At 50.7% G+C, this 27,308-nt stretch overlaps 1 protein-coding gene across 1 annotated transcript in view; it reads right to left on the bottom strand.

Moving 5' to 3' along the window:
* Positions 1 to 27,308, bottom strand: part of ACOXL (acyl-CoA oxidase like) — a 310,943-nt gene that overhangs the window by 179,687 nt on the left and 103,948 nt on the right. Inside the window, 2 exon segments of the mRNA XM_036262440.1 lie at positions 12,522 to 12,525; positions 22,468 to 22,502. Of these exon segments, the coding sequence (XP_036118333.1) occupies positions 12,522 to 12,525; positions 22,468 to 22,502 (39 nt within the window).

The following is a 27,308-nucleotide window of genomic DNA, read 5'->3' as shown; positions in this document are numbered from 1 at the left end:
GGGGTAGTGAGGGGTCTTCTGAGTCCTTGCACCCAGCAGTGCAAACAGCCGTGCAGGTGACGAGCTTCCGTACACACACGAATGGAAAGCTTGCTGTCCTGGTAAAAACAGTGTGAAGCAAACTGCAAAACCACAAATAAGCAAATAAACGCAGGAAAAGGAAGGTAGGGTTTGGGACCAGGCTTGTTATAGGAACCAGACCGAGACGACCAGATGTCCTTACGGCCAGAGAAAGGCTTCCCAAGGATTCCAGAAGCTGCCTGCTCTCCACCCTCTTTGGGGAGACAGACCGAGCATGGTCCCACGGGTCAGGAACCCAGGTGCACCCTCGGCCACGAGCTGAGCTCACCAACACCTTTGCCTGGGTTGCCCCTGGGTACCAGGTGCCTGCTGAGCACACATCCCCAATGACAAACACCTCAGTGGCACCATCTGCCCTCCTGCTGCCCCCAAAATTAGAGTCCACAAGTTGGAAACTGAGTCAGCTTTCACTTTTGACCAAGCCCTGGCCACGGAGGCCTCAGGGGTCAACAGCAGCTGCGATCCTCTGCCTTCTCCCCAGCGCAGCCCCGGTTGGTCTTCCTCCTCCTGCTTCCTGCAGGTGCAGCCTTGCCCGAGCCAGCCCCAGGGTCTCCCTGTCACAGTGTCCTGATGAATAGGTCGTCTGTGTTTTCTTTACGCATTCTTTTCCACGGCCTGGACCATGTGCCAGAGACCCAGCTGTGTACGTCAAGTACAATGTATTGGGGTCAGCGGATTCCCACATGGCACCAAAGTGCACAGCACACAGGACAAAGGCCACCCAACCACAACCTGCACATTCTAGACAGCCCTGCTCAGAGCAGCGTAACCGTGGCAGAAGTCTCCCGCACCATGCAAGTGTCAGGCAAATGGCATCATTTCATGTCATTGCTCCATTCTCTTCCTCTCGCGCTCTTTCATTTTATTTTAGATTTTTCAAATATAGTTATGCAGAAGACTTCTGTTTTTAAACTCTCTGTGCCAACACTAACATTCTACAAAGCCCAGCAGATAAAATCAGCTGAGGCTGAGTGTATCCTGAACACGAAGCTGTCACTGATTCAGCTCTGCAAGTTGACCTTTAACTGCGTGTAGAAGTGGAGACCCGCGTTTAGAGAAATTGGTGGATTTCTTTTTATGTTCTATACAGAGGCACAGCCCCTCATCGAGCATCTGAACTCTTGTGAAAGAAGCAAATGCTTAAAAACTGCAGGAAAATCTGAAGACAGGCTTCCTGTTTCACACGTAGACAGAAGGGTCTTTTCAACCTGTACTGAAACAGGGCAGTGCAGAAAGGCGCGTGGAAACATCCTCTTCCTGCCACTGTGATATTTTAAAGAAATAACATTTGCATTTTGTTCCATAACTAAATAAAATGAGCTCGGGCCATAGGGAAAGTACATGTTTGCAGCCCAGCCTAGAGTCAGCCTCTGACACCTGACATTCTGCTCTGGCTGAAAGCGTCTTTCTTCAGCCTGCTGGAGAGGGTGCCCTCACAGCCGAGGACAGATGTGGCTGCAAGCGCCTGTGACACGAACACCACGCAGCAGACCGCCACCGCAGGCTCACACACCTGCAGGTGACATCACCAGCTCCATCTCACCCCAGAAATCTATTAACATGCAGAAACAGGTGTCATCAAACCAAAACCCACTCTTAGAAAGCGTTTACCTCATCCGCCTGGGAGTGGAAATGACAAACGAGATGCTGAACTGCCATTCACCTTCCCTGTCCGACTCCAGCTCCCCGGACACCTGGCCCCTCGTGACCCCAGGTCTCCCGAATGCAGCCAGGACAGAAGCTTCGCAGACAACCTGCTCCCTGCATGTTGCCTGTTCCTTTGCTTCAGGAAATTCAGTCTTTTTAGCAAAAGTAGTTGTTACCCAGTCAGAGAAAGGTAAGAATCATAGGATCTCACTTATTGTGGAATACAATGAACAAGATGAGCGGAAAAACAAAGTAGATCCGGAGACATGGAAAGAGAGAACAGACAGAGATCAGAGGGAAGGGGGCTGGGGTAAGGAAGAGATAAACCGAAGAACTGATATGCATATATGCACAACCAATGGACCCAGAAAACAGAGCAGTGAGGCGGGCGGGGGAGAGCGTCAGTGGGGAAAAAAAGGAGGGGCATCTGTAATACTTTCAGCAATAAAGAAAACATTAAAAAATAAAAAATAAAGTAGTTGTTAATACCACATCTTCACTAATTTTTTTTTCCTTTATTGATTTTAGAGAGAGAGGAAGGGAGAGGGAGAGATGGAAACATCGATGAGAGAGAACATCGACTGGCCACCCCCTGCATGCCCCCACTCGGGATTTGGCCCACAACCTGGGCATGTGCCCTGACCGGGAATCGAACCCGTGACCTCTTGGTGCCTGGGTCAATACCCAACCACTGAGCCACACTGGCTGGGCTTCACTAACTTCTTGACCCTAAAACGGTGTTTCTCTTTGGATCTATGACTGAGCATATAGAAAGTACTCGGTAAACGTATGGAGCACATTTCTAAAAATGATGTATCTGGGATTCATTTCAAAATACTTCAGCAGGACATAAAGAGCAGGATAGAGATGAACTAAAACTGTCAAAATTTGACAACTGTAGGAACTGGGAGATGAGTCATTGGAATCCGTTATGCTATCCCCCTTGTGTTTTGAAATTCCCAGAATAAGTATTTTAAATACATAGCAATATTTGCAGTTGTTGATCCAACAACAATATCCCAATTTTGTTCACATGATTCACCTTCCTCCACAGAGCCACTGTGCTTCACTAAGTCGACCACAGTCACCCCAATTCTCCTTGCCAGTGACAACCTTACCAGTGGACAGATGGTTGAGCTAGCCAATGAGAGCTGAAGGGAAGTCTCTTGATAGGTTTCTGGAAAAAAGTTTCCATGCTGCCACAAAGTGACATAAGAAGAGCTGGGTCCTCCTCTTCTGATAAATGTTGTATCTGCGTGTGACAGCCAGGACCTCAGCAGCCATTTTATGACCATGAGGGAATCAGCCACAAACAAAACCAATATGCTGAGTGTTACAGAGAGGAAAGATCAAAGCAAGCCTGTTCCTGGAGAATGTCACTGAGCTACCAAAAAACCTCTCTGAAACGGCCTCACTTCAGGAATCATTCAGGGAGAAAATAACCCACTTACTGTTCACAACAGTTGAGCCAGAGTTTCCTGTTACTCACAGCTAAAGACATCCTACCTGATACAAAATAATTGTTCAATGAATGAAAGAAAGACTAGATGAAAAGAATGTAGATGTACAGAGAATTATCCAACAGTCTTAGCAGAAGCGTGAGTCTTAGTAAAGTCAATACTGTTATAATTTCAAGCTGGAGGTGATATTTACATTGTCTATCCCCTTAGCACACAGGGTCTTCTCTCTTTTACTTTGCAGCACATACTGTATATTTTACTTCTTTGGAAGCCAATCAGACCCTTTTTTGTATCTTCTCTTGTCAAGTGGCTCTTTGATTTGTTTGCAGCATTTTCCCCAACGGTATCTCTAAGTGACAGCTCATCCAGGTGAATGGGGGCTCCCAGTAGATTGGAAAGTACATGGTCTGTATAAAGTGGCCGTGTGGCCCTGGACAAATTCCTCAGCCTCTCTGAGCATTAGCGCCTGTCTGCAAGACAGCGATGCCCACTGCAGGCCTGAGAAAGGTAAATGGGAAGCATGCAGCATGTCGGCTAAAGTACAACTCATGGCCATTTCATCTGCATCAAGACTGGTTTTAGCCCAGCCAGGGTGGCTCAGTGGTTGAGCGTCTAACCATGCACCAAGAGGTTGCCGGTTTGGTTCCCGGTTAGGGCACATGGCCAGGTTGTGGCCCGGTCCCCAGGGGGGGCCATGCAGGAGGCGGCCAATCAATGTTCTCTCTCATCAATGTTTCTATCTCTCTCTCCCTTCCTCTCTCTCTAAAATCAATAAAGAAAAAAATTAAAATTACAAAAAGACTGGTTTTAAGGTCAGGGTAACTCTTGGCAACTGGCAGAATCACTGTTTTTCCTTCTACCATTGCTTTCAGGTATACAAAAAAAAAGGAACAAGTATGAAAGAAACAACAGAATTTCCTTTTTTATGAGCAGTTTTGTTTCTCACACCTAACATTTCTTTTTTTTTCCTACCCACTTCCACCACAGAGGACATGTGATTAAAAAGAAGACGCCAAAAGGTTTCCTTTCAAACAAAACAGGCCCCTTGGGGACAGTCACTACTTCGGCTGGAAAAGAGTTTCTGGGAGCACAGGCTGTAGCTTCTGCCTCGGCTCCAACTCCTGCCCACCCATTGGTGCAGGCATCGAGCTGGGGCAGACTGAGAGGGCCAGACGGGGCCCTCCGTCTCCCTCCCTTCCTCAAGGGGAGGACTTGAAAACTCCAAATCCTGGTCCCTCTGGACCACTTGAAGAGGGGTCACCTCCTCCTGAGGCTGAGCAGGTGCTTTCCAGAACTCGGCCAGTGGCGGCCCTCCATGGTTTCTGTCACCTCCTCACATCACCTGAAGTCTCCTCGATATTCTTCCACGAGTCTACCTGTTTTAACCTAAATACATGTATTTTAGGAGAAAATTTTCCCTCAGCATTGCCAGCTCTTCCAGCCCAAACATCATTTAATGGCTCTCCCCCAGGCTGTAGTTCCTGCCGATGACCCCAAACAAGCATCCTGCCCCAGGGCTGAGCCACAGGAAACCAACCCAGGACCCGCAGTGGTGTTGTTGACACGCTTTGGGAAACGCATCCTCTGTTGGGAGTCAAAGACCTGGGTTCGAGACTCCGCGTCCACCTGGGGTACAGCCATGCGTCCTGCCTCCTTACACAGAGACACACAGCAGCTGGAAATGGTAAGCACGACACCTGTCTGTCCTCCACCCACCTGCCTGCCAGGCTCCTCTCCCTCCTCCAGAAGCTGGCTCCAGCCCGCCCAATGGACCACACGCGCACACACACGCACGGTCCTGCCCCGCACACCGGACGCTCCCTTATCACCGTCCTGCGTGGCGTTCCAACCAGTCGCCAGAGGCAGGCACGGCGCAGGTTCCAACCTCCCGGCGTCGCGGCAGACACTTAGTGGGAGTGAACAAACAAATGGATTTAAATTCAATTGGATTTTTTTTGTCCCAAACTCTATTTCTTTTTCCTTTGAAGATTTAAAGAGGGAAAAGAAGATTTAAAGAGGGAAGAGGGGAGAGAGGGACACTGACATAGGACAGTCAAGGTAAGGTCATCGATTACCTTCCAGTTACAGGTCACACCTTGCGGATGATCGATGGGGCAGGCCCCTCCCTCCTGTGTGTCTCCAGTGCAGCCAGACCAGGGCTGGGAGTGGCTGGCTCCCCAGCGCGACAGTAGCCTCCTGTAGCGCTGCACAAACCCCCGTAACTGGGTTCTGGGCGCGCTACCCTTCTCTTCCTCGCATTTGTACAATTAACGGAAATCGATTTATTTTTGTGTCTAGACAAACATGCAAACAAACAAAAGGGTCATCAGGGAATACTGGAGCTTCTGTCTACACAAGAGCCACCACGGCAGCTGGCAGCCAGAGCTGGAAGGAGGGGTACATGCTGGTGGCCCTGGTGTCCAGGGCAGCGTTTCTCCACTCTCAACACTCGGGCTGATGACTGTGCCTGTGGGGGCCTCCCTGTGCCTGCAGGATGGTCAGCAGCAGCCCTGGGCTCCACCCACTAGGTGCCAGTAGCACCCTCCCCTGAGCTGGGGCAACCAATTTGGAACCACTGGTCTAGGAAGGCCCAACGGGATGCGAACGTGGAAGGTGAGCAATGACTCCTGGGAGGAGGCGTGCTGTGGGGGTGGGCGGTCCACACCCGAGGGGTGACTGACTTGTGGCTCCTTTGTGCCTCTGAGCACCCTCCCACCATGGACACTACAGAGACAGACACTGTCACATGACAGAAGGAGCCACCATGACAAGCGGTTGTATCCACCTTATAATAGACCACGGAGGGGGCAGTTACACGTTATTTCTTACAGGGCACTTGACTCTACCAACCTCAGTAGGAAGCAAAATCTAGGTGATAAGAACCTCGGGGAACAGAAAGAGCGACTGGGCAGGATTCCTTCCGCGCTGGGCTACAGCACTGCGGGAGAGTCCCCAGGTACCCCACAGGCCCAGGCCTCTGAATGATTCAGAGTCTATAGGATGTTCCTTGAGCAACACAAGAGGCAAAAATTGCCTACAAGCCAGGGAGTGGCTAGCTTAACAGAACTTCAGGATTATATCTTCCAGACTGACTTGTACATTAAAACTTGAGAACACCTTTAGGAGAAGGGAGTCTGGAACTATAAGCCAAGCTTGCAGGTAAAAACATAGAAAATGAGGCTCTGAACCAGCTTCACCCCCCGGTCAACCGACCAGAGAACCCCCTCTCCACCCTCCACCCCATGCCCTCCCACTTCATGGAAACACAAGCGGGTCCTTGGCAAACTCTCCTTCCATAGTGTGCTCACTATCCCGTGATCCATCGGGCCAGGGGGCACCAGTCCAGGGATAAATAAAGGACCTTGCACTTCCCCTGGTCAGCTGTGCTGTCATAACACTGGCCAGGGCAATGGTCTGTGAGCCGCCCCCGCCCCCTGGTCCTGGCAGAACGGCAGCTCCTCTCAGCACAGTGAGGAAGGTGCTGGCACTCTCTCTCCAGGCTCATTTATTCCCCTGTCTGCCTTAAGCCTCCATATAGTCCATTCACTGGGTGCCTGGTGCCCTGTCCCCAGCCTGCCGCTCAGCAGCGATCAACTGAGTGGAAGATGGGTGACACCTGCCACATTTGCCTCGGTGGCCAGGGGCAAACATGGAGCTGTGTTCTCACTACCTGGTCACCAGTGACATCTGCAAACAGCTGCCCCACTCCCTGGGTCTCTGGCCACTGAGTTTTCCAGATGGATGGGATGAGCTCCTGGAATGTGACCTAAGGCACCGCACCTGGGATCTCCGCTCCATGGAGGGGAGCAAGCCAAGCCCACGGGTCATCCCAGCCCCTATGGGCTCAGCAGACCACAGACCGCAGGCTGGCCCTGGACGCCCCTGCAGCGGTTCTCAACCTTCCTAATGCCGACCCTTTAACACAGGTCCTCATGTTGTACGTGGGCGCATCTGCATGTGGGCGGACCCGCCTGGAGACGGATCGAGGGGCGGTGTCTCGGTTCCTGAGACCATCGGAAATATGTGTTTTCCAATGGTTTTAGGCGACCCCTGTGAAAGGTTGTTCGACCCCCAACGGGGTTGCGACCCACAGGTTGAGAACCGCTCCCTTGGAGGGTTACTCACTCTGGCAGCAGCCCTGTGGTGAAGAAAAGGTCAAAACCAATTGCCTCTGGCTGCACCGCCTCCACCGAGCGGGCCTCGCTCGAGCATCTTTCCTTCTGAAAAGTCCACGGTTGCCGAAGGCCTGACCGCCTGTGAGCTGGTCCACATGAAAGCCAGAAAGGCCAGCGGGTCGCAGTGCAAAGAGCATGCCAGCCGCTGCACACCTAACGCTCACCGTCACTGCAAATGCCCAGACGAGCAGAACTGGGAAACCCACGTGTGCCGGGAGCACGGAACACAATGTGATTCCATGTGCAGAACCCCGAGACCTTACCCAAAAGCACATGGGCACAGCACGCGCAATGCAACCTCAGGCCAGGAGTAGCCCAGGCTCCCCCCACCTCACTCTCTTCAAATTAAGTTCACTGAGGTGTAATTCAATTGCAATGAAATTCACCCCCCGTTTCATGAGTTTTGACAAACATATACAGTGGTTCTCCCTTATCCACAGGGGGCACAATCCAAGATCCCCCAGTAGATGCCTGAGACCGAGGATGGTACCTAACTCGATATATACCGTTTTTCCCTATACATACAGACCAGTGATCATTTAATTTCTAAATCAGGCACAGTAAGAGATGAACAACAACAACTAATAAAGCAGAACAACTATAACAATACACTATAATAAAAGTTATGCGAATGTGGTCACTGTTTCAGGGGGTCCCTTGCTGAAGGCCTCACAGAGGCTCAGTGCTTGCTGGGACACAGTGCAGTCACCGGAACAGGCTGCTCGTCCTCCACCCACAGATGCCTTTTCCACCCAAGTACACACTAGTCTCACACACTGTGGCTGTAACTTCTAGCACCCAGCAAACCTAGCACCCATTTCTTTTTTCTTCTTCACAATTTCACATATAGAAGATTCATTCTTACCGTAGATCTTAGCAACCTAAGCATCTGATTTTTTTCTTTCCTTATTAAGTAGAGAACTTTCACTTATAGAAAGGACTTTACAGGTTCTCTCTGGCACATCCAAATTGCCAGTGTCACTACTCTTGTGCTTTGGGGCCACTGTGCAGTGAAATAAGGGTGAACACAAGCACTGTGATACCACGACAGTCCCTGAGACGGCTACTAAGTGACAAGCAAGGCGGGGAGGACATAAACAGCGTGGAGACTCAGGACAAAGGGATGATTCACGTCCCAGGCAGGACGGGGCAGGACGGAGTAGGACGTTGCAAGATTTCATCACTCGACTTGAACGGCATGCAATTTAAAACTTATGAGTTGTTTGTTTCTGCAATTTTCTATTTCATGTTTTTGGACCAAAGTTAACCACAGATCAATGAAACCATGGAAAGCAAAACTGTGGATAAGGGCGGACCACTGCACAGTCATGTAACCACCACAGTCAAGATTTAGAATATGTCTCCCCAAAAAAATCCCTCATGACACTTTCTAGTCAACCCCTCCCCATCCACTTGTTAATGGCTGATCTGTTTCCTTCCCTGCAGTTCCCCTTTTCCGGAATGTCCTACAGATGGGATCACACAGCATGTGTGCCCCAGTCTGGCTTCCTTCACGTGGCCTGACTCCTCTTCACTGCTGAGTAGCACTGCGCTGTGCGCACGAGCCACGGTTTATCCACTTCCAGGCGAAGGGCGTTTGGGCTTGTTTTCAGTTTGGGGTTATTATGAATAGAGCCACCACGGTCATTTGAGCACAAGTTCTGGATGGAAGACGTTTTCGTGTCTCGGTGTCAGTACTCCCTGGGAGTGGAGTCACCAGCCACATGGTTAGATGCTGTTCAACCTCGAAAAAAACTGCTGCGGAGTTTTCCAGCGTGGCCGCTCCGCTGGCCTCCCGCCGGCAGTGCTCGGGACTGTCCTCACTCCACCCCTCACCCGCACCTTCACACTGTCAGGGTTTGGGAGTTCTGTGTTTTGCTGTTCTTTGAGGATTTTTTTTTTTTTTTTTTGATGTGTGGTTTTTTTAAAGCCATTCTGATACCTGTGTAATGGTACCTCACTGTGGTCTGATTTTGTGTTTCCTTAACGACCAGTGACATTGGGCAGCTCGCCGCGTCCCCACTTGCTGTCTTCCTCAGTAAGGGTCAGTTCAAGAATTTTTTTGCCCATTTATCAAATTGCCTTTTTTTGTGAACGGGTTATGAGTTTTATACGTATTCTAGAGATGAGTCCTTCATCAGATAGGTGTTTCGAAACTCTTTTCTCCTGGTTTGTGGCTTGTCATTTAGTTCCCCAGCAGTGGTTTTCAAAGAGCAGATGTTTTTAATTCTGATAAAACCCATTTTACCACGCTTTTTGGTCAGAGTGTTATGTATGCTTTTTGTATCCAAAGCAGTCTTTGCCTGGCCCAAGGTCACAAAGAGTTCCTGCTGTTTCTTCTATAAAGCTTTTGGTTTTACCTTCTAATTTAGGCCCATGGCCCATTCCTGTTCATTGTTGTCCATGTCACACGGTATGGGTTAAGAGTTTGGGTTGCCTTTTCTTTTTTTTTTTCAGAGAGAGAGAGAGAGAAAAGGAAAGAGAGAGAGAGAAACATCAGTTGGCTGCCTCCTGCACACCCCTCACTGGGGATTGAGCTCAAAACCTGGGCATGTGTCCTGACCAGGAATTGAACCAGGACCTCTCAGTCCATGGGGCTATGCTCAATGCACTGAGACACACTGGCCAGGCTGGGTTGTCATTTTTTAACAAATGTCTAATTGTTCCAATACTATTTATTAAAAAGTTTAACTTTATTCCATTAAATTACCTTGGTACTTCTGCTGAAAATCAATTGGTCATTTATGTGTGTGTCTACTTCTAGACTCTATTCTGTTCCATTGACCTAAATATCTGTCTTTGCACCAAAAGCACTGTCTTGGTGGCAGTTTTACACCAAGTCTTGAAATAGGGCAGTGTAAGTCTTCCAACTTTTCTTTTTCAAAATTTCAAACACATATTTACATATATACATTTTAGTTAGCTTGTCATTTTTTTAAAGTAGCTCATCATTACACAAAACATTTAAATTTATCTTTCTGTATTTTAATTTGGGTTGTGCTGAATCTCTAGAACAATGTGAGTTGGGTACCTTATCCTTTTGAAAGTGAAGACGTGGTCATTTCTCAGAGATATTATAAAAGAAAGACTCACAGTTCCTCCCAGACCCACCCACACGGAATGGCCTTGCCACACGGCCTTGGCTTTGAGGGTGAGGCTGTGGAGTCCACAGGCTCTGATGCGCAGGGGCACGCGGGGCGGGGGCGGGAATGCACCCTGCCTCTCCCATCTGCTGCCTGGGACAGAAGGGTAGACAGAGTCGAGGTCTGGCTTCCGCAGCCTCGAAACCTCAGAAAGGAGCATGGTTCCTTGACAGATACTTGAAAAGGAGATGGCATCTAGGAGCCACTGGACGGTGAGTAGGAATTCACTAACGCAGAAGAGAGAGGGGGAGTTAATTCCTCAAAGAAAACAGCAAGAGCCAGGGGCGAGGACGGCAGGGAGCTCCAGGCTGCGCAGTGGGAGGAGGCAGGTTGTAACGAGGGCTGGAATCCCACACTAAGCATCAGAGTTCTGTTCTCTGCACATGGACGCAGGCTTCTGGGGTGTGTGTGGGGGGGGGGATCAGATCTGTGTTTGAGGAAAGTCCCCTTGGAGGCAACAGAAGATTCCTTAGAGACGGCCTGTGGATGTGGCAACAGACATGATGAGCAGATCTGAGTGGGAAGACAGCCAAGAGCCTGGATTAGAAGATCCCTCCCTAAAAAGACAAGGCTATCAACAGACCAGATGTGAGACGAAAAGGGGATGGAGAGGCACTACGGGATGACACAGCCATGTACTCCTTCTTCCCCTAGACCCCAAAACCACACAGCTCACCTCGCACATTCACAGCCCCAGGCCAAGTCTGTCATGATCCCTGACCATGCAGCCTTGGCCCTCAAGAATGCCACTAGCCCTGGTCAGTGTGGATCAGTTGGGAGGGCGTCGTCCTGGGCACCAAAAGGCTGCCAGTTCAATTCCCAATCAGTTACAGGCTCAATCCCAGGTAGGGGGCATGCAGGAGGCAGCGATCAATATTTCACTCTCACATCAATGTCTCTCTCTCTCTCCTGCTCCCTTTCTCCTTCTCTAAAAGTCAATAAAAAAATCTTAAAAAAAAAAAAGAATGTCACTAGGTAAGATCATATAACTCAGGCACCCCATGAATATTCATATTCTGCTCTCAGGGGCGATATTTTGTGTTAAGCTACTCTAGAAAACGCAACCTTCCAAAAGATGGTTTTACTTTTATATCACTGGGGTTGAATAAAATTCTTGGCAACCCCACGTGTAAATCTGGTCCGAGTCTCACTGTGAAGTCCGAAAAAGAGACAGATGGAACAGTCAGCGAAGGACCCCAGTGACAGAAACAACTATTCTCTGGAAGGGGAAAAAAGGGCAGAAAGGCATCTTTGTTTATTTTTACAAAATTTGGAGAACACGGTCTCCCCCAGCTGTCTCCACAAGATCAAACCAGCTGCAAATGGGAGTCGAGAGGTGTTTGCCAACACTCAGAGCCGAGTCCAGCAGACCTGATGGCCTGTTTCTTGTCTCTTCCTCCCTCGGGATGTCAAGATGACACTTTCATTTGTGCACTGATGCCGCCTGTCCATTCAATAAGCATTCTGATTCATCTACGAACTTCCAACTCCGCTTCTAATCTAAATCAGGGCGCAGAGGCGCAGGGCTGCTCACTTCCTGGTCGCCTGGGCTCCCGCAGCGCCCACACGGCAGGCGGCCCGGGCGGCTGCTCGGTCTCAGACCCACGTTCGAGGGTAAGAGGTTCCCCGCCGGCCCAGCTCAGGGTCGGGCAGCGCTGCCCACCTAGACCACACGCGGGCCCCCCCGTCGCCCGTCCCCTTGCCAGCCCTGGGAGGACTCCAGAGACTTTTAAGGGGTTGATCTCTGTAACTCCAAGATCAGGTGCAGGGCACAGGCCTGACCAGGGTACCAGATCCGGCCTTTCTTAGGGCTGGTAAGACCGACAGGGAGGAGTCAGTTGTGGGAAAGAGACACCTTAGCCTCCACAGTCAAGCCTCTGTGGGCTTCCTTCCACTGAGCTAGAGCAAAGCCAAGCGGAAAAGCTGCTTCCATTTCTCCTTAAAGAAAGAAAACCAACAAAAAGATAAAAACACAACAAAATACCTCTGCGGGGACCAGTTCCCTTCCTTCACACCCTGCTTTCCTGAGCTTTCCTTGGAAATGTGGGAATAAGTGCCACGTGCAGAACCCCCACGCGGCCGGCCCCCAGGGCCTCTGTGCCGGGTCAGAGGCGGAGCGTTAAAGGGGACGTGATGACTTGTGGCCCGGTTCATCCCGCCCGGGTTCATCCCAGCCTGGGGTTCCCACCAGGAGGCAGCAGCTTCTTCAGGCTGCTGCACCATGACAGGCAGGAAGATGATCTAAATTCTCAATCTTGCAGAAAAAGAAAAAACAAAACACCCACACAGTGGGGAACAATTTCCCCACTGCGTGGGTGGTGGGGCCCCAAGAGCTGTTATCTGCAAAGGGCACTTCTGGGGGTTACCCAGCTGTCACCACCGTGTGGATTCCACCCGAAAACCTCAAGCCAAACAGTGGGGAATGAACATCAAGAGACAATTTTCCACTCTACGAAAATGACCTGACTTTACAAAAATAAATGAAAACGCCGTGATAATAAACGGAATGTGCGCGGGACCCGCTGTGAAACGCCCAGGTGCTCGCGGCAGATGCTCTGCCTCGGAAGGTCTCTACAGTGGGAACAGGACGACGTCATCCTCTGCTTCCAGGCCCTTAGCACCTACCCCACACGATGTCCGCACACACACGCGCACTCCAACCACAGACAGGTCTGAGTGACTACTAGTCTAGCAGGAGTGAGAGGCAGACCCACCATGTCTGGGGACAGGAGTGGGGGAAGTTGGGTGTGCGTGGGTGAGTGGCAGGGGATGTTCGTCCCCTGAGCATGTTCACTGTAACAAGGAGACTGACGGCTGAAGCAGCGTGCATATCCATGGAAGCTGAGCCAGGCCCCCCTTGAGCCTTGAGCCCCTCTTGCTCTGAGCGGCTCTGCCCGACGTGTCTGCAGCAGCCTGATCACTGAAGTAAAAGAATTTTAGTGACTTCTTCCCCTCTGTCCCACATTCATGTCCTCCGAGGCCCCCAGGTCATTCCTCTTCAGAAGTGAACCATCCCCTCAATACTGTCACCTTAGAACTGCGTTTACCTACTCCTGTCCCTTCGCCCGCCCTCACCTACTACTGACATCTGCTGGTTTCTCCACCATCTCTCTTAGCCCTGGCACCGCTGTTAGAATTTTGGAAACAGACCCAGTGATTAGAACCTAAAGTCCCAAACCTTGTTTCTAAAGGTACCCCATCCACACCAAGAGGGCCCAGGAAGCCCTCGACCCCATCATGTGGATTCTGGGTCAGTGTGACAAGGGACATGGAAACCACTTCTCAGCAGCAACTGTGAACATCTGGAGTGACCTGGAACTACAAAGACATTTGAAACGTAGCGGGAGTGCCTCAGAACCTAGAAGCAGAATCCCGTGTGATCCAGCAATCCCACTTGTGGGTGAACACCCAGAAGAAAGCAGGATATGAAGAGCTACCTGCACACCCACGTCCGTAGCAGCATTATTCACAACAGCCAATGGGTGGAAGCGATTCAAATGTCCACTGACTGATGAATGGGATGAACAAGATGTCTATATACATACAATGGAATATTACGCAGCCTTGAAAAGAAAGGAAATTCTGACATGTGCTACAACATGGATAAGCCCTGAGGACATTCTGCTAAGTGAAATAAGCCAGTCACAAAAAGAAAAATACTGTATGATTCAACTTATATGAGATCCCTAAAGCAGTCAAATTCAAAGACAGAAACTAGAAGAGGGTTCCCAGAGGGCAAGAAAGGGAAAATGGAGAGGCAGTGTTCAATGGGGACAGAATTCAAGTTTGAAAAGATGCGAAAGTTCTGGAGATGGATGATAGTGATGGTTGTACAATGTGAATCTATGGTCGATCCTCGTACTTGTGCGTTTCGCATCCCTGGAGTCAACCAACTACGATCAAAAGACTCAGAAAGAAAAAAAATCCCAGAGAGTTCCCAAAAGTAAACCTTGAATTTGTCACAAGCACTGTGCTGAGACCACCTGCATGAGGTGATGCACAGGCACACCCTGCGGTCGCCTCCATGCAAGTACAGGTCAGATGAAATGTTATATTTACGCCATTTTATATAAGGGACTTGAGCATCTATGATCTTGGTATCCTGGGTGGGGAGGTCCTAGAACCAATCCCCTATGGATACTGAGGGACAACTGTACTTAATACCACTGAACTAACCGTACACTTTTAAACCTTTTTTAAGGGTTAAAATGGTTTTATATTATACCAAAAAAAAAGAAAGAAAAAGAAATCAACAAAAGGATGATGTTGGTTTCAATTAATCGAAATAAGACAGTAGGGTTTTTGTTTTTTTCTTTATTGATTTGAGAGAGAGAGGAAGGAACAGAGAGAGAGAGAGACAGAAATATTGATGAAAGAGAACACTGACTGGCCGCCTCCTGCACACTCCCCACTGGGGATCGGGCCCACAACCGACTAGGAATGGAACCGGCGACCTCTTGGTACCTGGGCCGACGCTCAACCACTGAGCCACACTGGCCAGGCAAGCCAGTAGGATTTTAAAGGGGGGACACAACCAGAAACCCACACCCCTCATCTTCCTCCTCTTCTATGAGGACAGAGGTGGTGACACGGCCAGACAGCAGGAAGGCACAAGAGCCACCAGCAGACCTTTGAGAGAAAGATTGACCCTCCTGTGCCCGCTGACCCCAGAGACAGGACACAGACCGCAGGTGAGGGCAGGTGGGGGGCCAGGCCTGCAAATGGGCCTCAGCGACACGTTAGTGTCACTGACTCCTGCACGCTAGGGGTTTTCCAGGCGACGGTTTCTTACCCCACACACAGTTAACAGATGCTGCTGTGCTTCCTGGAACGACAAGAATTCTTTATATTTTCGAAGTAATTTTTGGAAAACACAACCTCTAAGAATGCCTCCATGACTCTAAGATGCTGCTACACAGACAGGTCACGTGTTCCTGGGGAACGCTCCCACCGTGGCTCGTGTAAATGAGCTGTGTGACTTGGACCCCAGCAGCTTGTTAGAGGCTTGGCCACGCCAAAGGAGCCCACCCTTCAGCCACGAGTGAGGGCAATCACCTCCTAATCAGCCTCTCTGCTCCCAGGTCTTCCGACTCCTCTGCAGGGGACGCACAGACGCTGGGGGCCGCCTTTGGAGAATACTGGCTTCACTGCGCCGCCGTGCACGCAGGGTCCCCCGTCCCCAAGGCAGCTGGTGACGGAGCTTGGAGCTTGCAGGGCAGGCTCAGCAGAGATGTCCCCTCATGTTCCTCCTCCTCAATCTCATCACTTTCCTTTCTAACTTATTTAGAATTTTGTTTGTTTTTGCTGCGTTTATGTTAATATCCATGACTCCATCTGCTCTGTACTTAACACCCCAGAGCCAGGACAGAGGACAGGACAGTAAACATCCCTGGAAACACAGCACGGGGGTGGGGGGTGCTGGATCTGTCCTGGGGGAGCATAGGTGGCCTGGCTGGGAGATGCTGCCTGGCTGGAGGGCCTGCACTGCCCTCTCAACTCCACCCAGCTCTGGCTGGGGTTTTGTTCCAAGGGACGGAATTGAAGCCTGTGTTGAGACTGAACTGCTGAGGCTACAAAGCGTAGACTGGGGCATCCCAGATCAATCCTGTCCCTCCACTCCTTCCCCACCCTCTGCCTCTCCTCCAGGAGTTTAAAGACTGTGTTCTCAAGGACCCACAGGATCAGCCCACCGGGCATCTGCCTGCGCCTCTGGGCCTGCCTCCCAGTCCCTCACTTCAGTGGAACAAGGGTAGTTAAAGATTCACTTCCTCTAAGAAGCCTCCTTTGATTGCTTCGCTTCCTGCTGTAAGCCTGTGCTGTCCCGAAGTCTTCGTCACGCGTCATGCGCAGCCCACCTCGGAGGCGCCTTAGGAAAGCGGTCTTCACCCTCTTCTCACAGGTGCTCCGAACAAACACTCCAACATTCCGCCGGGCTCTGTGAGGGCTGCGCTCCCCAAACATGGCCACATGAAGATCCCCCACCTCTCAGGCTCTTGTTACCATGTGACCAACCTCTTTCCACGGAGAGGGGGTGTCTCGTTCCCTCCCTCTGATGCAGGGGGTCTGGGACTGCTCCAACCAATAGCGCAGGTGGAAGGGATGCTATGGGGCTTCCCAGGCTGATCCTCTCTTTCCAGGTCACTCGCTCAGAGAAAGCCAACAGCCTTGCTGTGAGGAAGCCTAACTAGCCCGCGTGGAGAGGAACGGAACCCCAGCCATGAGCCGGCATCACCCACCAGACACGTGAGTGAATGAGCCTTCAGATGACTGTGCCCCCAGCCTTGAGTCTTCCAGCACAGGCCCCACACACGGTGGAGCAGACACAAGCCATCATTTCCCCCCCCTTTTTAAAATACTAGCTTTATGGAGATATAATTCACATACCATAAAATTCACTCTTTTAAAGTACACAATTCGCCCTGGCCAGTTTGGCTCAGTGGTTAGAGCGTCGGCCTGCGGTCCAGCGAGACCTGGGTCCAGTTCCCGCAAAGGGCACGTACCTCGGTTGCAGTTTGTCCCTGGCCCTGGTAGGGTCGTGCGGAAGGCAGCCACTCGATGTGTCCCTTTCATGTAGCCACTCGATATGTCCCTTTCATGTCGATGTTTCTCTCTCTCTCTCTTCCTTTCTTTCCCTCCTACTCCATCTGAACAAAAAATGGAAAAATGTCCTCGGGTAAGGATAAAAAAACTAAAACTAAAAATAAAAAAATAATGAAGTACACAATTCAGTGGTCTTTAAAACATCAACAGAGTTGTTTAGCTATCACTACCATCTGATGCCAGGGCATCCCGCCACCCCCAGCAGAAACCCTGTACCCATCAGCAGCCACTCCCCCATATCTCTTTCCCCCCAGGTCCCCAAAACTTCCACTTTACTCTCTGCCTCAATGGACCTGCCCACTCTGGACACTTCACACAAATAGAATCATGTGATACATGGACCCAAGCACCAACCTCCCTCACCAAGCATGTCCCCAAGATTCTTCCATGTTGCAGCATGCGCCGGCACCCCAATCCTCTCCATGGCCAAACAACATTCCATTGTACGGACAAACAACTCTACCCATCGTTTGGGTTATTTCCACTTTTTGGCTGTTATGAATAATGCTGCTATGAACATTCATGTACAAGATTTTGCATGGACATATGTTTTCATTTCTCTTGGGTATATACTTGGTAGTGGAATTGTGTGGGTCATGTGGTAACTCAGTGTTTAGTCATCTGAAGAATCACCAGATTGTCCATAATGGCTGCACCATTGCACATTCTCACCAGCAGTGTATGAGGGTTCCAAACTCACTACGCCCTCTTCAACCCTTGACATTTTCTGTTTTATTTTAGTCATCCTAGTGGGTGTAGATACAAGCCATCATGACTGCCCTTTCCAAATCCTTGTTAACCCTGAGAAGGACTATACCTGCTAAGAAGGACTCCTTGTGGTTAACGGGGCTCAAATTCATAACGAGAGTCTAGCAGCCAGTTCTAACGGATGGGGCTGCCAGCCTCCTACACTGTGCTCCTGCTAGCTGAGTCAACCCTTCGAAAAGACTTCCTGGAACCATCTTTTGTCCAATGGGCTGAGACTGCTCCATCTATCCAATTGGAACTCCACAGCTATATTCTCATTTGCATTTTTACTGACCAGTCAGAGTGGCTCCACAACAACCATTCAAGATACATGATTCCAACCAATTAAGTCACTGCTTTTTGAACCAATTAAATTGTATAAATTTGGATCCTTCATTGGCACAAAAATGTACCAATCAGTGTGAGCACATTCTCTATATAAGCAGCCTCCCCTTTGTCTCAGGGGAACACACTGTCAGTTTCCTGGAGAGGCTGCATTTTCCTGGTTTGCGACGTTCACCGAATGACCTGAATGAAGTCTCTCCCTTTGCTGCACCCCAGATTGGGGACTTCTGTTAGCATTGGATTGGTGGTGGCAAACACTTATTTTTTAACCTACTGATTTTAGGAAGAGAGAGAGGAAGGAAGAGAGAAAAAAATGCCCACTCATTTGTTATTCCACTTTTTTATGTATTTATTGGTTGATTCTTGTAAGTGCCCAGACCAGGGATTGAACCTGCAACCTTGGCGTATTAAGATGACCCTCTAACCAACTGAGTTACCTGGCCAGGGCGGTAGCGGCAAACTTTTGTTGTCACCTCTGACCGACAGAATGCTCGAGCATGATAAACATGATAAATGGTAGTTCAGTGGCACTAGAAAGCCATAGAAATGGGAGAGATTGCATGAATGTGGCCACAGGAGGAGCAAAGGCCTGGCCTGGCTGAAATTGATGCCCTTCTTCCCCTTCACCACAAAGGGACCCGTATCCTTAGCTCCTACAGACTCATAACCACATTCCTCCAGAGAGGCTGGGCTGCTCTGGGTGTCATGGGAAAGGGGACCCAGCCCTGATCCGGTCTGCCTAGGACCAGCCTGCAGCGTGTGGGTTCTTGACTTCCTGCAGGAAGTTCCACAACACGAGTCCAGGTGAGTTTCAGAGGACGTTCACTGAAGCTGGGACAGTGAAACAAGGCAGGGCTGGGAAAGGAGCCTAGGCTGGGCTGCTTTGGCTCACTAAGGAGTCAGAGAAAAGGGGGCCTTGGGGACAGGTTCAGGGGTTTGCCTGGGATGAACTGTCACTGCCCGTTGCTGCCCTGGTTGCAGGCCTCATGGGGTCCCCTAGATTCTAGGAGATGCATGCCTGTGGGGTCCCCTAGAGTCTAGGAGATGCGTGCCTGCGGGGTCCCCTAGAGTCTAGGAGATGCGTGCCTGCGGGGTCCCCTAGAGTCTAGGAGATGCGTGCCTGCGGGGTCCCCTAGAGTCTAGGAGATGCGTGCCTGCGGGGTCCCCTAGAGTCTAGGAGATGCGTGCCTGTGGGGTCCCCTAGAGTCTAGGAGATGCATGCCTGTGGGATCCCCTAGAGTCTAGGAGATGCATGCCTGTGGGGTCCCCTAGAGTCTAGGAGATGCGTTCTGTGGGGTCCCCTAGAGTCTAGGAGATGCATGCCTGTGGGGTCCCCTAGAGTCTAGGAGATGCGTGCCTGTGGGGTCCCCTAGAGTCTAGGAGATGCGTGCCTGTGGGGTCCCCTAGAGTCTAGGAGATGCGTGCTGTGGGGTCCCCTAGAGTCTAGGAGATGCGTGCTGTGGGGTCCCCTAGAGTCTAGGAGATGCGTGCTGTGGGGTCCCCTAGAGTCTAGGAGATGCGTGCCTGTGGGGTCCCCTAGAGTCTAGGAGATGCATGCCTGTGGGATCCCCTAGAGTCTAGGAGATGCGTGCTGTGGGGTCCCCTAGAGTCTAGGAGATGCATGCCTGTGGGGTCCCCTAGAGTCTAGGAGATGCGTGCTGTGGGGTCCCCTAGAGTCTAGGAGATGCGTGCCTGCGGGGTCCCCTAGAGTCTAGGAGATGCGTGCTGTGGGGGAAGAATGGGAGGGGGAGCACAGGCGTGTTCCTGGGAAGGAGAACTTGAGCTGGGATCTCTGTTTTGAGGGGTTTTAAAGGCTGGGTGTTGAGGAGAAGTCTTAGGGAAGGATTTCAATAGAATTTCATCAGTTTTATGCTGATATGGCAAAATGAGATTTATTCTCTTAACTTCATCTGTCCTTGAGTGGGGTGGGAAAATTGCACTAACTGGATTTCTGCCGTCTGTCTCCCTGAGTAGGGTGATTTAAGCTATTTACCTCCTGGTTGGTGAGAGGTGCAAACCATTTACCCTTGAGTGTTCTTGGTTTAGGGGATGTAAGATTTTTCTAGATGGCTGCAAACTGCGGTTTAACTATCGGTCTCAGCGGCCCTGTTCCTCCTGCCCTGGCTCACTGGCCTGTCCCATTGGGAAGGGCATCAGTGGGAGAGTCATTCACTGTCCAAGCCAGTGCTCCCTTCCAGAGCGCACCCCCAGCCCCCCCCCCAGATGGGGTGTATTCTAACTGCCACCCAGCCAATGGTCAGAACACACCCTCCCTTCCCGAAGGAAGGTTGTGCTCAGCCCAGAGGACTCTCCATCAACCCAGTGTGGTGTTGGTGACAATATAGAATGGCGCCTGGCACCCACCAGGCCGTGGGTGAGGATCAGGAATCTTCTCACAGACACAGGCCTGGGCCACGGACAAGCACAGGGACAGGCACCGCCCAGCTAGGACCACCCGCAGGTCCATCCTGCTCCACTGTCTGACCTGATCTCTGATGCAAAAAAGTTGATGGTTGGGCAAAAGTCCTCAGTGTGACAAAGTGTGAAAAAGAGCCTTCTTCTCATGCTCCACACAGACTGTCTGCATCAGTGAGAGCTCTCCTCGGAGCCACAGCCGGGGAACCCTCAACCCCACAAGGAAGGGCACCTTTTGTCACCAAACCAGCGAGGATAAGGGCGGGGCTCTCCTGGAGGAGGCACCTGCGGGTCTCCTGTAGGGACAGGCCGCTGCTCTCCTGATGCATGACACGCAGGACCCACACATGAGAAAAGTTCCACCCAAGGAAGATAAGTGATAAAAATATCTCTCTCTCTCTCACACACACACACACACACACGCACACACCACAGCCAGTGTCCACTCGGCATTCGAGTCGAGCCCAGGGTCAACCGTCCACACCAGGCTTCCTCACTGCAGAGCAGCCACCGTCCGCCAGCTGCAGGGTATGGCTGTGTTCACAGGGGACGGCCGCACCCTGCCCGGGACGGCGCACTCACTCCGAGATGTACAAACCATCGCGAGCTCCTCTGCCCACCACGAACACCTCCTCACTCGTGCCCAGGCCCCCAACCCACTCCTGCCCTCTCCTAACTCTAACCTCCACAAACCACAGCAGGTGTCAAAGGTTCGCTGCCCAAGTCACACTTAAATGCGAGCCTTGCACTCAGGTGGTTAAAAGTGTTTTCAGAAGGCAAAGTCGTTGTGAGAGCAGATACCGTGGTTATTTCATTTTGTTTTATTGTTGACAGTATTAGAAATGTCCCCCAATTTCTCCCCCTTAACTCCCCTCCTCCCAGCCCCTGCCCACCACACCCTAGGCCTTCACCGCACCATTGTCCATGTCCAATGGCCATGCATATAAGTATACAGGTCCTTTGGTTAATCTCTTCCCATCTCCCCCAGTTCCCCGTGAGTTCTGTCAGCCTGTTCCACGCATCCACGCCTCTGGACCTCTTTTGTTCGTCAGTTTATTATGTTCACTAGGTTCCACTTGTAACTGAGATCAGGTGATATTTGTCTTTCTCTGGCTTATTTCACGCAGCGCGATACTCTCCAGGTCCATCCATGCTGTCGCAAAGGGTAAGAGACCCGTCTCTGCTTGTGGGGCGCTGGCCTGATGTCCTGAGCTGTGCCCGGGAAGGTGAGGTGAAGCCTGTCACCAGCGGATGGCGCTTTGGGGGAGGCTGTGAGCACAGGGGATTTAAGGACAGGAGGACCCCTCCATTGGGGCTGGATTTTACTTTAATTAATTCAACACTTAATACATTTTGCTGTGTGCAAAGGAGGAAGATTGACACTAGTCCAGAAGCAAACATTTTTTCATACACATGAGGCAATTGGGACAAAGGTAGAAAGCATGATGCAAAATAAAAATAGGGCTTTTATCCATTCTCAAACAGACCTAAGATGGGGGGTGGGGCTGCATGGAGGGGTCAGGGCTTCCTTGACTCTGTCTGGCCTCAACTCTCACACAGGACACCCCCAATCTCAGTTCTCTCTCTTGGACAGAGCACATTACTCTGTGTCTCTACCCTAGAACAGATTTTTTATTTTAAAAGCAACATGCTACTACCACCACTTTACATAACAACCTTATTCCTCCAAATAGCGATGAACCCTTGCCAATCAACCAAACAACTTCATCGAATCGCTGTGACTGACACCCTGGGTAGAGCAGCCACCAAAATGAGGCTCAAAAGCCTGAGACTCGAGCAAACCAATACCACTAGCACTCAGCAAGTACATTCCTTAAAAAATGTAAACTTTACCTGTGGCTGTAGCGAATGGCTATCGTCAACCCAAGCTGTAATTAAGAAAGAAATACATATTAAATAATATCAAGAATATGCTGAAGTCACCAGAAAATTAACTTAATTTGGTCAATAATTTTTAAATGTTTCCTAGTATGCCCCACTGAGACTACTTCATAAATAACACATTTTAATAATAGATCTTTAGTTCCAACTTAGCTTTTAGGGGATAATCACATTTTGAAAGGGTCTTTAAGAGGCCTACAATATTTCATTGTGGATTAAACAGAAGGCGTCTCTCCCCGGGAAAGACTTCCAAAACAGGGCTCTTTGTTTTCCCCTTTTTCTCTTTCTTAAAAAATTCTAAAACTTTTTTTTATTGAGGTATAATTGCCGAGTGAAATTGCACATATTTAAAGTGCACAGCTTGATGGGTTCATGTGCATATACACTGTGAAATGATCACCATGCATTCCCGTGTTCATTGACACCCCCATCACCTCACATGACCATCTTTGCTTGGCCAGAACACTGAAGATCTGCTCTTAGCACTTTCCAGTACATAATGCAATACGTTAGCCAGAGTCACCGTGCTATACGTTAGGTCCCCAGAGCGTACTCATCTTTTTTTTTTTTTTTATCCTCACCCTAGGATATTTTTCCATTTTTTGTACAGATAGAGTGGGAGGGAGAGAGAGGAAGAGAGAGAGAGAGAGAAACATCGATGTGAAAGGGACACATAGAGTGGCTGCCACCCGCACGACCAACCAGGGCCGGGGACAAACTGCAACCGAGGTACATGCCCTTAGCGGGAACCGAACTCGGGTCTCTCCGGACCGCAGGCGGACGCTCCAATCGCTGAGCCAAACCGGCCAGGGCCAGACTGTACTCATCTTAACACTGGGAGTTTGTGCCTTTGACCAACAGCCCCTGCGACCCCCCCACCCCAGCCCCTCGTGGCCATCACTGTATTCTGTTTCTAGGAGCAAAACAGGGCGCTCGCGAGTCTTGAGGCAGAGCACCACAGGAGGGGACTGCCGTGTGCACTGCTTCTGAGGTCTGCATTAGGAGAGGACCACCGTCCTCTGTCCCTTCTGCCCCAGGGGACTGACCAGCAGCTTCCCCGGGGGTCACACTGACCCTGTAAGCTTGACGCCAATTGGCCATAGCTCAGGACAGCGAGGCAGCGAGCCTTCCATCCACACGTGACATCGAGAAAGTGTGCAGCCCTGGCTGGTTTGGCTCAGCGGTTAGAGCATCAGCCCTGGACCAGAGTCTCTGGTTCGCTGCTGGTCAAGGGCACCTACCTCAGTTTCAATTCGTCCCCAGCCCTGGTCAGGGTCGTGTGGGAAGCAACCAATCAGTGTGTCTCTCTCACATTGATGTTTCTCTCTCTCTCCCCCTCCCTCCCCTCCACTTTCTCTAAAAGTCAATGGAAAAGTATCCTTGGGTGAGGATTAACAAATGTGTATACATGCACGCGTGTATACATGCACGCGCGCACACACACACACAAACATGCACACACATCAAGCTGACATCATATCATACCCACCTGAATTTATGCAACGATTTATCTCAACTACACCAGGAGGGTACTTTCTCTTAAGCAAACAGCAGAGGAAGTTGCCTCAGGAACAATAAAATTTTCAAAGAACAAGAAGGAAACTATTTTGGGAATGAAATAAAAACAGAATCTACAACCAAAGGTCAGAAGGAGCAATTTACAGATCTCACGTGCTGGGTAATTTTTACGTTTCCTGGGGTTAAAAAGTTCTGGCTTACAGTTAGGCTAATTATAAGATAATTTTACCGACTGACTATTTTGATAAGCTTTGGAGGAGTGTTTAATTGGTGAATTTCCACAGTTGAAAGACAAGCCCTTGCTGGAGCAGGGGAGGAAATGGGCGTCGGAAGGACCGAACCGGGAAAACGCAGAAGCAGCTGTTCAATGGCAGCTGTGCTGGGTAAATGGGGCTTGCAGATAAGCCCTTCGCAGAGGTGAATTTCACTTTAGCATTTTTATTAGTCTTTTCCTGGCTTCTGAATCAAATATGTTTTATTGTCATTTTTTAAAGGACACCTCTGTTAAGGAAGAAAGTGTGAATCTTGGCATCACACGGGCCAGCGCAACCCGTGCAGGCCTCTGTGTGCACAGGCCTGGCAGAGCCTCACCAGGAAACACGGTGACCAGAGCCCGTGCACAGGCGCCGGAGCCACAGGGGAACCAGCTTATGGGGTGGATGGGAACACAGCATTCACAGTCATTCTCCAAATGAGGCTAAAGCCCCACAGAGAATGCACTGGGTCCAATTAGGCAGCCCTGACAAGGTGCTGGGGCAGTCTGGAAAAGTCCTTGTGAGCCCTGCCATGAAACCCAGGTTGGAACAGGCAGAGGAAGTCGGTTAAGCTGTGGAAGGAGCCTTCTGGGCTGCTCCTCACTCCTGCATATCGTCTGACCCCAGAGGAGGGAGAGGACGCAGCAAACTCTGAGGTTTCTGACCATAGCACAGACCAGGTACAAGCAACTGTGTCATCTGCAGAGAGATGAGCCGGAGACACTGCTCCCTCAGCCTGAGGAACCTCTGTCAGCCCATCAGGACCCACTAAGAAGCATCAGCAACTCAGAAATGCTTTAAGCAAGTCTCACTACTACCTGTATGTGCACATACACACATGTGCATGTGTGCACACACATATATACAACTCACACATACGCCATACACATGTGCACACTTGTGTGCATACACTTCCACATTCACATGCATGCACACGTGCACATACACATTGTCCACTTGTATATGGTACACATGTGTACACTTGCACTATACATGTGTGTGTACACATATTAGTAAACATGTGTTTGTGTGCATATGTGTGCACTGGCACATATGCCTACGTATAGGCATGCATACCCCATGTACACAGACACTTTGGCATTCAGAGAGGCCCTCAGAGCCCCTGAGACAAAGGGAGGCCTCAGACAATTGACCCTTTTGTTGCTGGTCTCAGCAGGGACCCAGAGGAGAGGGAGGAAGGGGGCTGGGGGTTGGCCCCTTGACCCCGGCCCAGCAGGGCTGAGGCCCAGGGACAGGGAGGTCAGCGGGAGTTCTGAGCTGCCACCAGCCCCGGAAAGCCCCCCAGGACATACTTTAAGTATTGCCAGAAAGCACTGAACAACCCCCATTTGGAGTCCTCTTTAGATTTGCACAGTTTGTTAACAACAAAATTAAATCACACTTTAATGGCAGGGAAAGAGTAATTTAACATTTTTCAAAATCTCCACCAGCTACAAAAACCTTTTTCCTGCTGCTTCAACCTAAAAGTGCTCCTTCTTTGGAGCCGCTAACTGAGACAGCTGTTTTGTATCAAGTCCGAGCGTTTTCTGTATGACCCAGGGAGCTCAGACAACAGGCAGGCCTTCCTGCATTAGAGGGTAATCTGAGAATAATTTGCCATAAAACACCCAGAAGTGCCCCAGCTGTGGCCGGATACGCCCTATAAAGAACCACGTAGACCGCATGGATCTCATAAACTAATCTTAGTAATTTTAGAAAACGCATTTCTAAAACACACTTTAAAATATTTCACGGAAAGGAACAGTTGACACTGTCTTAGAAGGCAGCAGGGAACTTCCCCCATGTGTCCACGGTGTCAGCGTCTCTCCCGATGCCACCTGACCAAGGGCGCCTCTGTCATTGCGAATCCGTGTCTCGCGGGTCCACGCGCTTCGTGGTGACGAGGCTCACAGGAGACGGGGGAGGGGAGGAGACCCCGAGTGCCGACGTCAGCCACCGGCGGCTGCTCGGAGTGCGAGTTCAGGACGTCCTAGAGCAGGGTGGCGTGCGGCAGGGACACCTTTCACACGGCCGCTCCCCCACCAGCCACGGCGCTGCCACGGGCACTCCTCAGCCCTCAGGAAAAGCTGGAAACCAAGGGTTTCATTTTTTTTGTTTAAACCCACATGTTAAATTGATTTGAATATTTTTCAACTACTATGTGAGCCAAAAAAAACATGTCAGTGGAAGTCGGCCGGCGGCCCAGCAGCCTGCCACCTCTCTGTACACCTGCGGTGCCGCCGAGCGCAGCCCCCGAAGCCGCCGTCCGCATCAGCAGCGACGCCAGGGAAGGGCCTTCGTGTCTTTCTGAGTGTCCACCCCCTTTCCTCCACTGCTGTGGACCTTTCTCTGCGCTCACGTCGCCTTCATCTCAAGACTCCGAAGATTTATAACATCACAAAAGGAACTCAGGAAGAAAGCTTGTTTATTACCCTCCTGCTTTTTTTGTTTATTTTTACCCTTCCTTCCCGTTGGTGGGAGACGCAGAGGAGCAGGAGGGGAGAGGCGTGGCCGGGGCAGACGCACGAGACGGGAGGGGGCGCAGCGGCACCTAGGGCGGGGCGGGAGGAAGGGGTTCCCCGGCTCTCCTGCACCCTTTCTTCTGGTAGTACCCAGGCCCGGGCCACCCCGAGTCCCCCCAGAGCTCCCTCACCCTCGGGCCTGACCCTCAGAGCCCATCACCCACCCCACGGCCCACCAGTCCCCAGCCGGGGCACCTGTCTCGGGCTTTCCCGGGCACTTAGACTTCCTGACAAGTGAACCGCACTGACCTCCCAGATATGCAGTCACAGTGAGCTGTGACCAAGTCCCCCGACTCTCCCTGCTGTCTCCTCATTGTAAAGTGGGGATAACGTTCCCTAGCGCAGGGGTTGTTTTAGGCAGATTAAATTAGAGCTCAGAGAGGAGACCAGCAGCGTCCCGGCCTCTCCAGAGACTTTGTGAAAAATGTAAATTCCCGGGGCCCTGATCCAGACCTTCTGAACCAGGGGGTGCCTCAGCCAGTCCTCCAGGGGTCAAGTT

This window comes from Molossus molossus, unplaced genomic scaffold, assembly GCF_014108415.1.
Source record: "Molossus molossus isolate mMolMol1 unplaced genomic scaffold, mMolMol1.p scaffold_m16_p_15, whole genome shotgun sequence".
NCBI classification, from domain to species: domain Eukaryota; kingdom Metazoa; phylum Chordata; class Mammalia; order Chiroptera; family Molossidae; genus Molossus; species Molossus molossus.
The sequence above is the reverse complement of the archived record's forward strand: the minus strand, read 5'-3'. Positions and strand labels throughout refer to the sequence as shown.